Source organism: Buceros rhinoceros, unplaced genomic scaffold, assembly GCF_000710305.1.
Source record: "Buceros rhinoceros silvestris isolate BGI_N320 unplaced genomic scaffold, ASM71030v1 scaffold14600, whole genome shotgun sequence".
Taxonomy (NCBI): Eukaryota; Metazoa; Chordata; class Aves; order Bucerotiformes; family Bucerotidae; genus Buceros; species Buceros rhinoceros.
This window is the reverse complement of record NW_010389124.1, coordinates 1-13,434: the sequence shown is the minus strand read 5'-3', so window position 1 is coordinate 13,434 and position 13,434 is coordinate 1. Positions and strand designations below refer to the sequence as shown.

At 40.0% G+C, this 13,434-nt stretch overlaps 1 protein-coding gene across 1 annotated transcript; it reads right to left on the bottom strand.

The window, feature by feature from the left end:
* Window positions 1-397: 397 nt before the first annotated feature.
* LOC104490776 (von Willebrand factor-like) lies at window positions 398-7,216 on the bottom strand (the record flags this gene model as incomplete). Its single annotated transcript, XM_010133113.1, has 6 exons — window positions 7,182-7,216; window positions 3,244-3,346; window positions 3,060-3,134; window positions 2,434-2,538; window positions 1,750-1,955; window positions 398-547 (listed from the first exon to the last, which is right to left on the bottom strand). Coding segments are annotated over exons 2-6 (636 nt in total), but the record flags the coding sequence as incomplete, so codon positions are not given.
* Window positions 7,217-13,434: the final 6,218 nt, after the last annotated feature.

Sequence of the window (13,434 nt, the reverse complement as noted above, 5' to 3'; positions counted from 1 at the left end):
TGATACAATGGGCAGAGCTGAGCAGCAGGCAGATCTGAAACGTTCTCTTCAGAAAGTGAACTTCAGCTAGAATGGTCATTTGAAATTGAACTTCAGATACTACTGTGCAAGTAGTGTAAATGATAGACACTTCAGGATGCAGTACTTATTTTATTGAAACATAAAAGTACCTTGTCGCTTATTTCCTTGGCAGTAAGATATGACCCCAAAACAATAAACCTAAAATAAAATCAGTAATGCTCAGGCCCTCTTAGACTCTGTTCCCAAGATAATTCGTTGCTACAACACTTATTTTATATTTTCCTCCGGTTTGTCTAAACACACAAGTTTAAAAGTAGCCATTTCAGAACCCCATCAGGGCTCTGCTGGATAATGCATTCCTTTAAATGTTACTTACCCGAGAGCAGAAGGTGTTACATGCTTTGTCATGACACTCCATCATCTGAAGTCCTGTAACATCATCCCTCATACTAGTGCAAGAACATTTCCTGCAACCATCTTCCCAGGTGGTCCCAATGCGGTAGACTATGCTGTTGTGCACACACACCTATTGAATGCAATAATTAATACATGAAAGAGCACACTGCTGTTAAAGAAAGGAAAATAAGTGCAACCAAAGATGCTGTTTTATAAAGAATAAAACCGAGAATTTTATATGCAGATGGTGGAATTGTCCAGGGTCTCAGTTTTCCTGGAAGTATAATGTGAGCCAATATTTACATTAGATAACAAACAGTGAGTCCTGTAGAAGAAGCTGTGCAGGTAAAACTTCTTTCAGCTAAATCAGCTGATCTGGAAAGATTCTATTTTGACTGAGAAGCATGCACTCTCTTGCATCCTTAGGCCATCACAGCTACCAAAAAAGGAGTGTCATCTCTTATACAGCACTTTCTATGAGCAAATTTTACAGCATGTTGTTAAGGAAATGAACACAATTTTTTTTTGTAGGTATAGCAAGTAAGTCACAGAGACATAGAATGACTTATGCAAGGTCATGAACTGCTTAGCCACAGAAAACAAAGGCTCCTGAGCTGCAAGTCAGTGTAACCCTATGTTAAGCTGTTTGTTAGGCAATTTTTAGGTAAGGCTGCTTCAGTGAAAGGGTTACATTGCTCTGCAAACTCCCCTCTAAGCAACGTTATCATAAAGGTAGGCGTAATAAAACAACTTCATAAAAGGTTGGCAAAATAAAGAAAAATATATCTTGGTGAAGCTTTAACAGACTCAGGTATTAATGTGGCAAAAACATACAGTGTCAATGTAGTTCATAGAAGATAAAATGCCTTCACAGGCAGAGACAAGGGTAATGAATGGGCACAAGATGTTTAAGCCTAAGGTGTCCCAAATATTTCAGTGAAGTTAATATAAAATTGAAAGAGTATATAGTAACTGTACTAATCCAAAAGTAACAAAGTAAAAATTTTAAAATCACCTCTGAAATTCCTAATGCTTGAATGTCTTTGAAGTTTCTTGTGTTTTTTGTTTTCATATATATATGATCATCTGATTATCTCAAAGTCACAAAAAATGGGTTGATCATGCCAGAGTAAATGACTGTAATAAAACAGTGAACACTGTGATGCAACAGTGTACTTCTCTCAGACACACGTGAATTAAAAATGCTCTGGCATTATGATCCATTAGTCTCACTGAGGAGTTGTTAATACCTAGCTACCTGCTTACTTTGGTGCTGCACTCCATGTATAAAAGATATTTTCATCTATGGAAATGACACTTTGTTCACCTTACCCTGTCTGGAACACAGGTGGTAGATATGCAGCCACAGTCATTGGTGAGAGATCTGGATAGATATCCCAGAGGGCAGCTCACTGTAGAGTTCATACAGTTGCAGGTACACTCATATTTATCGCAGCACTCAGTCTTCCTAACAGTCAGCTCTCGATGCGGTGGGCAGGAAGGTCTTTGAACTAAGCTGCATGCTTCTCTGTTACACTCTAGCAGAAAAAGGTAGATACCATGTCAAGCACGTGGCATTTCAGAATGCTGCAAGTGAACAAGACAGCTCTTCGGCAGCCAAGCAACAATTGCTGCTGCAGACTGTTATAAATCTACTGAAAGTCTAAGAAGTAATGCATATATAAAAGACCCAGGTCAAAGATTGTGCTGCAGGTTCAGGAAAATTCCTACCTTGCCAAAATCCTCATATACCATCAAAAAGATTTGTAAAATAAGCATAAGGGTCAGAGTACACATGTCCAAGTGTAGAGTGTTTCTCTTTTCCTTAATTCAAAAGTCTACTCAGAAAGAGACAACAATAACCTCCTTCCAAGCCTATGAAATCATTACATGTACATTGGCTCCAAAATAAAGCCTTTCAGAGCAAAACAATTGATGTCTAAACGAAGTTGTCAGTGCTATTCAAATGTAATGTTCCAGTGTCACTCCCTGTTAAAAAAAAAAAAAAAGTCTTACCACATGTGTAATTTGGTCTGCATTCTCCAGGGTTGGTCAGAGCAAGCTGCAGGCCAAACTCACAGACAGGGGCAGGAGGCAAGTTACAGGAAACCAGATCACAGACTAAGAGAAATTGAGAGAGTGTTTAAGACCAGTTAGTCCTTCAGAAAAGACACACACACATGCATGCACTTTCCCATTAAACTTTTTTCTGCCTACACTCAATTGTTATCCTAAAATGTGATGTAAGTTAGAGTTCAGTGGGTCAGAGTTTGTTTTCAAAATAGCTTAGGGAACAGTTCAACCTTGGATTATGAGGATTAAGGTTCTAATGTTATATTTAATGTGCAAATAGAGACCACACAAAAATAGAGACTTGAAAAAAGAACATTCTAATGTTATTTAGACAAAAACAAATTGCTCCATTCCCTTCCTCATTTCTTACAGAAAGAGGGACAAAGTCAAGCTGGAAGGGAATAGAGACTCACATCCTCAGGATTTGTTTGTTTTTCCACACAGATGATGGTACAGTCAGTGGTTTCAAAAGTTGAGCATTACATTAAATTAAACAAGGGATTGTCTACCTTTGAAGCATCTGGAAAAAACAGGGACAAGGAAGATTCCAACAGTTTATGAGAACCTACCACACTCGTACTCGAGGCAGCACTGGCCAGGGTTCCTGCGCAGACGAGGGACTTCACAGGGACCACACTGAACAGCTGGAGTAAGAAGAAAACATCCATAAAGCAAGTTTGGATAAGAACTAGAAAACTAGGTAACAAAACCATCAACTCAAGTGCAATCATACTTAGAGCTAAACCAATTTACGTTTGGCAGGAGGGCAAGGTCGGACTGTGCAGTTTACTTTGTTGTTATCAAGACATGTGCAGATCTCGCAAGGCTCATTGGTGGGAATCCATGTTTCCATGTGCTGCATGAAAAAAAAAAAAACAGGTTGCTAGAAAGAAATCAAATATTCTGGTCACTGGTATGTTAGCAGTGGGAGTGGATGAGGGCAAATAAGATTATTTTGGAAAACTAGAAGACTCTGTACAGGATTGGTTGGTTGCTCAGTTAACAGTAAGAACTAAAGGAGACACGTAATTCTGAAATTACTGTAGTGTACCAATTTAGCAAAATATGTAAAGAATGCATGATTGGGCTGAGGAATTACTATTGTTTTAAGCACAAAAAATTCTCAGATGTTATATACGCAATTGCAGGCTGTTGTAACAGTGGACTTGCGTAACTACATACGGTGACGGGATGTTCAGTGGCAATAAGGGAGACAACAATATTTCGGGAAATACATAGAAGGAGCTGCTTTCCCAAACTTATAGTTATTAAACACAGAGAAATAAAGAGTGAATATTTCTAATTAAGAATATGCTACTTGATTTCCCAGTGGACTGAAGACTGGAAAACCACTATAGCAACTCCAAATCTGAAACCATCGCTGTGGTGATTAATGAGAGGTAATAAGCACATTCAGAAACTTGCAGTAAATTTTATCATTTTTCAACCACTGCTCCTTCTTATGAGAGAGAATGAAATCACTGATGTTAAAGATGTAGTTACCTATACAGAACTACCCACATTTAACACCCATGTGAATAGAAAGATAAGAGTGAAAAGACGCACTATGGGACAGTAACTATTTGGCACTTTCTATCCAGATTCTGAGTGAGAACATGTAGAGTAGGGTAGGATGCCACAAAGGGAAAAGGTGTAATCCAGAAAACTCCATTTAAAAATAGCAGCCTGCTTTAGTAATAAGAAGAAAGGATGGAAATATCTAAGCATACTGCCACCTGCACCCAGAGATATCTCTGTATTTTAAGCCACCCCAGGAGTCTGAAAAGACAGTTACTTTCAAAGGTTAACAGCATGGCAAAGATAAGGCATGCTAGAACAAGGCAACCAGAGGTTTAACAAAGAAAACTTAGGAACCAAATCTTATAGGGTCATTTAATCCATACGAAATCTGTTTTAGTCAAAGAAAGCTTGAGTCGATGTATTGTTAGCAAAGAACATTATCTCAAGGCTTGGAGAAACAACTTAGAGCCCTCTTCCAGATCATTCAGTGGCCTCAGGATTAAAAAGTCTGAGAAGGCAGCTGATAAAGAATGCTTACGTTTGCAAGTGGTAATGAGAAAATGACAAGGACATTTCAAGACACAGAGAAAATGATGCATAACATTTTGTCTAGCATTTTCAGCAGCCTTAATTTTCACACAGGTTTTCTTCAGCTTAAGCAGGAGTCTCTTTCTAATACCAGAAGAATGACAAGAAATAGCATGGTGCTAGCACAGCCCTATATGGGTGTTGGTACTGGGAATCCTGTAAACCCAAGCACTATCTGGGGCAGGAAGAAACAGAGGAATAAACACCAGAGGGAAAGAAGGGGGTTAAGGAAATCATAACCCACCACCAGTTGCACTGCCTGTTGCATTGCTCACACAGCTAATCCTGCAATGGTGGAGATGCAAAACGGCTGTGTGAGTTGATCCTCCCCCACCCTCCACCTCCCCATCCACGCAGCAGCTGCACCTAAGCCTTGCCATTGGGGTACAGACAAGAGGTTTTCAGAATTAAAACCCCATTAAGGGGCATGTGGCAACTCACAAATTTCAGGACTTCTGCAGAAACAAATAGATATCACTGCAGACATTATTCCCAGGATATGCACTGAATTTTCCTTCACAAGACCTTGAAACAATTATTTAAATGGAAAATGCACTGCACCACAGTACACTCAGATGCATTGAGGATTCAGGGATTTAAGGCACACAAAACCTAGACTTTAATCTGTATTTGCAACAAGCATTTAACATAGAATCATAATACAATAACCAGAATTGTCATGGTCCCCGAGAATCATGCACAACTGATCTGTGTTTGGGGCAGTGATTATATAGATTGTAAGGTATTTTTTTCCTTCAGAGGAAATAATAAGATCTTTATTCTAGCTCTTTAATTGCAAAAAATATTCTGTTTTTATTTTCCTTCCATTTTGCCAACTCAGTAAGCACTACACAAATCCAGTGATATTGTATTTAAAACAAAGATCCAGTGCAGAACACAAAGAAAAAGCTGTGTCCGTATTTATGAAGATACTGTAACCTTAAAATAAAGTACAAGGTCCATGTACTCAATCTTTCAGCTAATTCTAACCTTTATTTTGAAGAATGAGGTTTGGATAATGCAGGTGGAATGAAAGAACACATTTTCCCTATGTCTTCCCTCTCACTGCCAAAATCCATAGGGTATGTATGCCTGAGGAGGGGGCTTAATGCTGTTAGGCTCCTGTACCAGCCCCTTGCCCAGCAGTAGGAAACTCAAAATTACATTTAGTGAATATTTTCTCAGTGTGTTGTGCTTTAACAGTTCCAGGAGGCGGCACTAAGGCACAAGCCATGGCAAAAGGGGCTCCTTGGATCCGGGTGGGCAGGCTGTACTGACACCCACGGGGCTGCCGGCGCAGACCGGACAGCAGTATGGCTCTTGCACCGGCAAAACAGTGCCAGCCTGGAACACTCGCTTCATTAAGTCAAGGGCGTTGCTCGCTGGTACCATGTCATCTAAATAAAGGTGTTGGCTTTGTTAAGTTTGATGCTTTGTCATTATGTTAATCAATGCAAACAGTTTTTTAAAGAGATGTTTCAGCCACAAATAGTCTTTGTTTCCTTTCAGTTTAAACGTAAATATTTATAACACATTTCTTGCTGAACAAAATCTGAGTTTTAATTTGTTCATGTGAAATGAAGTTATTCAGAGTACATACATTCACTGACTTTTTAAAATCTATCTTTTTACTTAAAGAATTGACTAACTGCACAGCCCTCTGCTATTGACAGAGGATCTATGGTACAAAAATGATTGTCTTTTTTGACAGCAGATTTGTAAATCTTGTAAGAATCCAAAGCCCCAAAAATACTGAAATTAAAGCCCCTTCTTCTTAAAGTCCTATAACAAAACTGCAGATTTAAGAGGACTGGCTGACTTAGGTGAAAATTCTCAGAGTAGAATAGTCGGGAGCGAAAAGATACAAACCCTGTTACTTGGAACAGGGGACACAGGGAAAAGAAGCTTGTGCAACACCGATGCTGAAATTCAAGGACATCAACAGTCTCTTTCACTGCAGTCTGGCACCCAGCACTCAGAGCTCTTCCCTACCCCATTCTGTCACAAAGAAGTCTGGCTTAGCTGAGGAAAGCGGATTTTCAGTAAAACTAAAATGATTCATTTAATCAATGGAGTAATTTTTGTCAAAAAAAAAAAAGTATGTAGGCTAGTATGAATTGACATAAAATTGTCTTGGTCTCTCTGCTACCCACCAACCACTGAAAATATTTCAGTAAGCTTTGCAAAGACAGTACAATACATTTTAAGTGAGGGTTCCGGGTTTATGATTATGTTGTCATTACTGGTAGCAGCCTGCTGAATGGAGGTGTTTATCTTGGTAAACGTTGACTCATGCCATGCCTCCTCTCTTCCTTCTAGACCTCCCTCCACACAAATTTGTCATGCATTTCCGGGTCTGTACAGTCCCAGCTGTGAATTTTATATCCGTCCCAGCCAATTTCACACTAGGGGAGCTACATGGGGCTGACAGCCAGCCGGTTATGAGGAACTGAGGTTACAAGGAACTGAGCTAGAAAATAAAGTATCCAAAGGGGAAAACAATTAGACTTGTAAGACAGAATTACTTGCAAAAGTGCAAACCCCAACCACTCCCAAAGGTAAGCTGCTAAGTATATAGTTACCTGATGGTGCGTGCCATCTTCACTGATGCATTGTGTGCAGACTCCTTCGTCAACACAGCTGTCATTAAAAATCACCTGTCTGTCTGGACAGAAGCAGCCTTCTGTGGGATAATCCTTGCAGGCACTGAGTATGGTACTATTCTCACAGTGCTTTATGCAGGCTTTGTGGCAGTGATCATATGTCAAATATGTGGGACATTTCATTGCTGAGGAAGACAGAAAAAATCTCTTTAGAAAAAGATGTCTGAAACGCAGATAAATGTTCCCACTCACATTTTCTTCAGAATTCTGTTCATGTTTTTTGAAAGCCATCATCTGATGAACATAGTCTGTCCTCTGCAGCCACTAACATCTTTGCAAATACATTTTTAAAACTAACAAAACCCACAGTGGAAAGTGACTGAAGGCATTTGCTTAAGTTACAGTCCATGAAGAAATCATCAAGTCACTTTTTCAGGTCACACGAAGCAGCAAAGTATGACTTACCCAAAAAATGATAGCACGGGTTATATGAGCTGAACGTTTTGTCTAACTGTTTTCAAATCTGTGCAAGAGACAAAAGTCTTTAGAACCATCTTTATGTGTATTAGAAAAGCACTGGTAACAGCGCATGGTTAGGAGATAGCCAAGAGAGACTAAAGTGTCGAACAAAGATTTTTTTTTTTTTTGACAACTTGATAGGTGTCAGTGTTCCCAAGCAACTAAAGAAGCTAACAAACAGAACATTTTGGTACTTCAGAACTGAACCTGCCAGATCTCTGCACATTATTAACGAAATCACCTTATTAATGGAATTAACTGAATCAAGGAAACTTGCATCCCCCGTAAGCCAACACATAAAGTTTTGCTGATGAGTGTACAACACTGAGAGATTTATTGTCTCTAATAGCAAACACAAAACTAAGGCTACAGCTATTCAAGAAACCTACGGATACAGGTTCCGTACTGCGTACTCCCTTAAGTGTACACATTATTTTTCTCCACAGCTTCAATTAGGAAAAGTGTTTCTTATTTCCCAAGTTGTGACTGCTGTGAGGTTTATAGCACCTTTTTTCTAAGTCCCCTAACAAAAAACACTGAAAGAAAATTACTGAATAAAGACCTGGTCTTCCAACCAAACATGCATTCATCTGCTGAACTGTCTACTCACAGCCTTTTTAGCAGCCAAAGGAAACAGAAATGAAATGTCTTCAACATTAACTCTCTTTCTGTTTCAAGCCATGCTAAACCCAATTATTTCTAGAGTAAGCACCAGTGCTTATTGCCTGTGGTGGTCTCATGTCAGCTCTAACGAATGTGTGAAAATACATCCGTAACACCTATTGAGGTAGTGTGTCATTTACTTTTTATTCCAGTGTTAGTAAATTTACTCAGCACACTGTCTTTCATCTTGCTTACCTACCACTAGCCCTAAAGAAAACCTAGTAAACCCTCTCAACATAAAATCAGAGTAATTTATTTTAAAGTTTAATGTTCATGCCCATCAGCATAGGACCTTAAAGCAGAATGAGTACCAATGCTAAAGCATACAATGTACTTCATGTAACATAGGCCCTTTTCCTTCCTCCTCTTTGGCTGGCCTGAAGGAGCTAGGTGTGTGAAAAATGCAATGAAGAACCATGCCCCAGACTCCAGATGTGCTATAAAAAAACCCTGTGTAAAACGGCAATGTTTTCTCAAGGAAGGAAGAAATGAGGTTGTTATGTTTTGCAAAGGATATAAATGAGCTTAGACGAATGCCCTTGTTTTGAAGTCACATCTGTCCTTGGGAACATGGGAATGAGATGTGCATAAGCATCATCAAGAGATGGGATAAACTCCATCAAAGATTGGAAAATCGTCCTACTATCCTTACATTCTACTGGCACAATGACAACCAGGTGATTGTAGAAAGCCACCTCAGACACATTATCACCCTTATGTTCCAGAAATTTGACCAGCTCCTACATGACTTAAAGGTAACTCTGCTTTTTGTATGGAAACTTCTGCCAGAGGTATGGAATGCAAGGAGGCAGGACAGATTCCCCACAGTCAGGCTTAGAAACAAATATTTCCACAAACCACACCCCTGGCTGGCTATTTTAGTGCTCACCTCAAATGCCTGATGTTTCTGAATGAAATGTCTGCGGGTACTAGCAAAAGGGGAAAATAAAGATGAAAAACAAGTAATAGAAGTGCAATTATTCTGCCAAATTAGTTTCAATAAAGATGAAAAAATCAGTTTTAATAAAGATGAAAACCAAGCAATAGAAGCATAATTATTCTATTATTTGAAATTAGTTTCAAATCTATCTCAAATAGTAGAATGTATGATGCTACTATGATCGTGCATAGATATTGCATTCTGATTGTTAGCTCCATTAAAACATTACCTTTTTGTTGAAACAGAAAAAAGAATAGTAAAAGAAAAGCTGAGGGGGAAAAAATGCGCAGTAAACCTATGATTTCAAAGGGTCATCTGGCACTTTTAAGTATTGACTTTTCTTTAGCTACTTATTTTTCTTTTAAATTACAATAGCTATTCCTAGCAGATACTGGTTGGGAGAAAATAACCTCTCTGAGGATCTACAGAAGGTGCAAGTCCAACAAAATAAAATAAACCGCTTAACAAATTGAGACTGAAAAATCTAGTGACAATTTGCACTGGAATTCACTCTGACTTTGTGGGTCAAACAGGTAAGGCTAGATAGAGCATCCTTGATTAAAGTAGAGTGGATTGCCAGGTGACAATGCCACTCCTTTCTGATCAGTAGAATAATTTATCACAAATTTATCACCTGAGGTCACATACCGCTGGCTTGCCTTTTGCCTCTCCGTACTGTCACGTGCAGCCAAAACGATAGCTAAAACCCCAGTGCTGATGAAGCTGGAGTGAGTAATGCACCAGGGCCAATGGCTTATCAGCCACTAGCGAACCTCCCCCCATTGCTCAGATGGTTTTCTTAAAACTCCCTGAACAGTCTTCTTCACCCAAAGGAATGTGTTTAGAGGGTTTTTTTCCAGTGTTCTTGGGAGTGGTTTCAAGGCCACATTAAACCAAATAAGATTGGCGCTGCCATCAAAAGGGGCAGCTCACTCTCATCCTTAATCTCCTCATCTCAGCTGCTCCTTCCTGCTGGCACTTTTCCCCCTTTTACAGCTACTTTTCACAACTCACTAAGCAGCATGTGTGGACTACTGCCAGCACAGCAAAAGGAGTGGGAATGCACAGATGGAGGTGGAAGAGGAAGAGGAAGAGAAAAACTGTCCCAGATGAGCTGAAGGCAGTCATAAAGCTGCCTCCATAGTGTTGATTTCCAAGTCATGGTTTAAATCCTTCAGCTGTTATGGTCCTAACCTGCATGCCTTGCTTACTCAGCAAACAAACAGTAATGGATAATCTCAGTGTAGCTCCACTACACAAATTCTTCATTTGTGGAGGTGGTTTAAAGGTTTCTTGTATCCCTCCTATTCCTGACCCTCATACTTGCTTCTCTGCCAGATGTCACTGCCCCTCAGTTGAGCAGGCACAGCCTGTTAGGCATTTGCTTTCTAACCTGGGTCTGCAAAACGACCCAATGAAAGACAAAGCACAAAACAACCAGCAACCAGAATGGCTTGTGAAAAATGTTGGTTTCAAGCAAAATATTTTTCTAGGAATCCCTGCAGCTACTAAGTGCCACCAGCATCCTCCTCAAAGATCCACAGCTTTATTGAAGAGTAACAATTAGCAGTTTGGTTCATACATCATGGAAGCATCAACTACCCATCTAAATTTAATTCATCTGCAAATAAGCTACTATTGGCAAGTACCTAGAGGGCACGTACACACTGCACATAAATGAGTTTAAAGAGATGGTGAGAAGCGCTCTTGGAAACATCAGCATGTGAAGATGTGAAGATTAACAACTGCAGCTGCTGCTGCTGTCATTTATCTTCTGAGTATTTCTGCTTTCTGAACAAAGTTTTCTGACTGCTGCTGTTACTTTGTCGTCTCCTCTTAAGCTGCCTTTTTTTTTTGTTAACTGCAGAACTGATATATCTCAGTCCATTCATTAATCACTATATAAACGATCCTATTTCCAGGTGAATAAAGCTTCCTTTCCATACAAAGCTGAACCCCAACATGTGTTGATATTAATAAAGCAGTGATTTGTTGGAAATCCCTATGATCTTCCTGTTAAGATAAAGCCCATACAGTCATTGAAGCGGAAACCTATGCAACAGGCATTCACTCTGAGGGTGAGTCTGCTCAAGAAGTGCATATTCTATGCGTTGGGGTTACAGAACTATCAGTGAAAGCTACAGGCAGCCGAGGCTTAAGTCTACTAAGTGTGGGGTTGGGGGTGGGGTGCAGGATTTAAAAAAGAAATTCTCCCTTACTATGCATTCTCACCTTGCAGTACAGTTTCCTTCCATCCATTAACGCAAAACTGGAGTCTACCAGGTAACACTCAACACATCTACCCTACCAAAAAGGACCAAGGAAAGCTCAGGCAGTGACACTGAATGAGCACAGGATAGACTACAGGCCTTGTCTTTAGCGGATGTTCTGGTGAGTATATCCTCCCATCCAGGCAAAGCAGTCAGAAAGGACTTTTACGGCTTGAAATACCACAGAACTACAGAATCATTTTGATTGGAAGAGACCTGTAAGACCATCAAGTCCAACCATTAACCCAACCCTGCCAAGTGACCAACAAACTGTGTCCCTCAGCATCATGTCTACACATGCTTTAAATATCTCCAGGAATGGTGATTCAATCACTTCCCTGGGCAGCCTGTTCCAATACTTGACAACCTTTTTCTGTAAAGAAATAATTCCTAAAATCCTGCATAAACCTCCCCTGGCACAATTTGAGGCCATTTCCTCTCACCCTATTGCTTGTTACTTGGGAGAACAGACTGACCCTCACCTCACTACAACCTCCTTTCAGGTAGTTGTAGAGAGTGAGAAGGTTTCCCCTCAGCCTTCTTTTCTGCAGGCTAAACAACCCTGAATCCCTCAGCAGCTCCTCATAACACTTGTGCTTTAGACCCTTCACCAGCTTCATTGCTCTTCTCTGGATGTGCTTCAGCACTTCAATGTTCTTTTACAGTGAGAGGCCCAAAACTGAACACAGTATTCCAGGTGCAGTCTCACTGGTGCTGACTATAGGGGGCCAATCACTTCCCTACTCCTGCTGGCCACACTATTTCTGATACAAGCCAGGATGCCATTGGCCTTCTTGGTCACCCGAGCACACATGTTGTCCTAATACGACATAACAAAACCCCAAATCAAACTCTACAATAAAGACAGAGATTCACTGGAGTGGGGGGAGGGAAACAAGGTATTCCGTAGCCATACCACTGTTATTAAACATGTAGTGTTATTAATCATGTCAATTTAGTCATCAATGTAACCTGTATCATGTCCCTGTAGTTGGTATGTTGCACACAGGCACCTGCTTGAAGGAAGAAGATGATTCTATTTTTAGGACACTAATCACTGTTTTATGCAACTAGTGTAAAAATAGGCAACTCTTCATCTTTCCTTGTACATGCTGTGTATCATGATGGGAATTTGAAAACTGCAGGGAGTCATTAAGGTACTCCGCTGACATTCAGCCCTGGACATTACAATTTGCAAAGTCTGAAGCACTAAACTGGGAAAATGGCTGGCAATATTCTCCCTTTGTTTTCTAGGAGTATACTCCAAACAGACTGAGTTGTTTCTTAAATGATTCAGTCTGCAACCATAACATGTTCTTCAGTAACCAATCCTGGAAAGATATTTGAGACTGGAGGCTCAGGTCAAATTCACATTCACATTCTTGACTTCCTATCCCATCATTCCCTCGGCCTGAGTTTAAAACAAACAAAACAAAACATGTACTGAGTTTTTGTGGTATCATGTCTTTAGGACACTAGCTCTCCACTTTTGAAATTAGAAATATCTGGCTAGCAAGAATGAAAGAAAGCACAGCAACAAGAACTGACTAAACTGGAGAGAAGCAGGAGATGTGAAAAACAGCTGGGATATCAAGTCACTACGTGAGGGGCTAGCTGGGAAAGAGAATGTCTACATACATACACATCTCAGATGCTTAACTAAAGCAGAAACACTGTGAGTGAATATCTGGAAGTCTGTAACCATCATTGCCGACAGGCTACCGGGAGAAGGTGTAGAATAAGCCACTTCAAGAGTTATTTATTTGTACTTAAATATACGTTGCATTTTCGGCAGATCTTTAGGTATGCCTCATAACAAAGCTGTCAGGGGGAAAAAAAA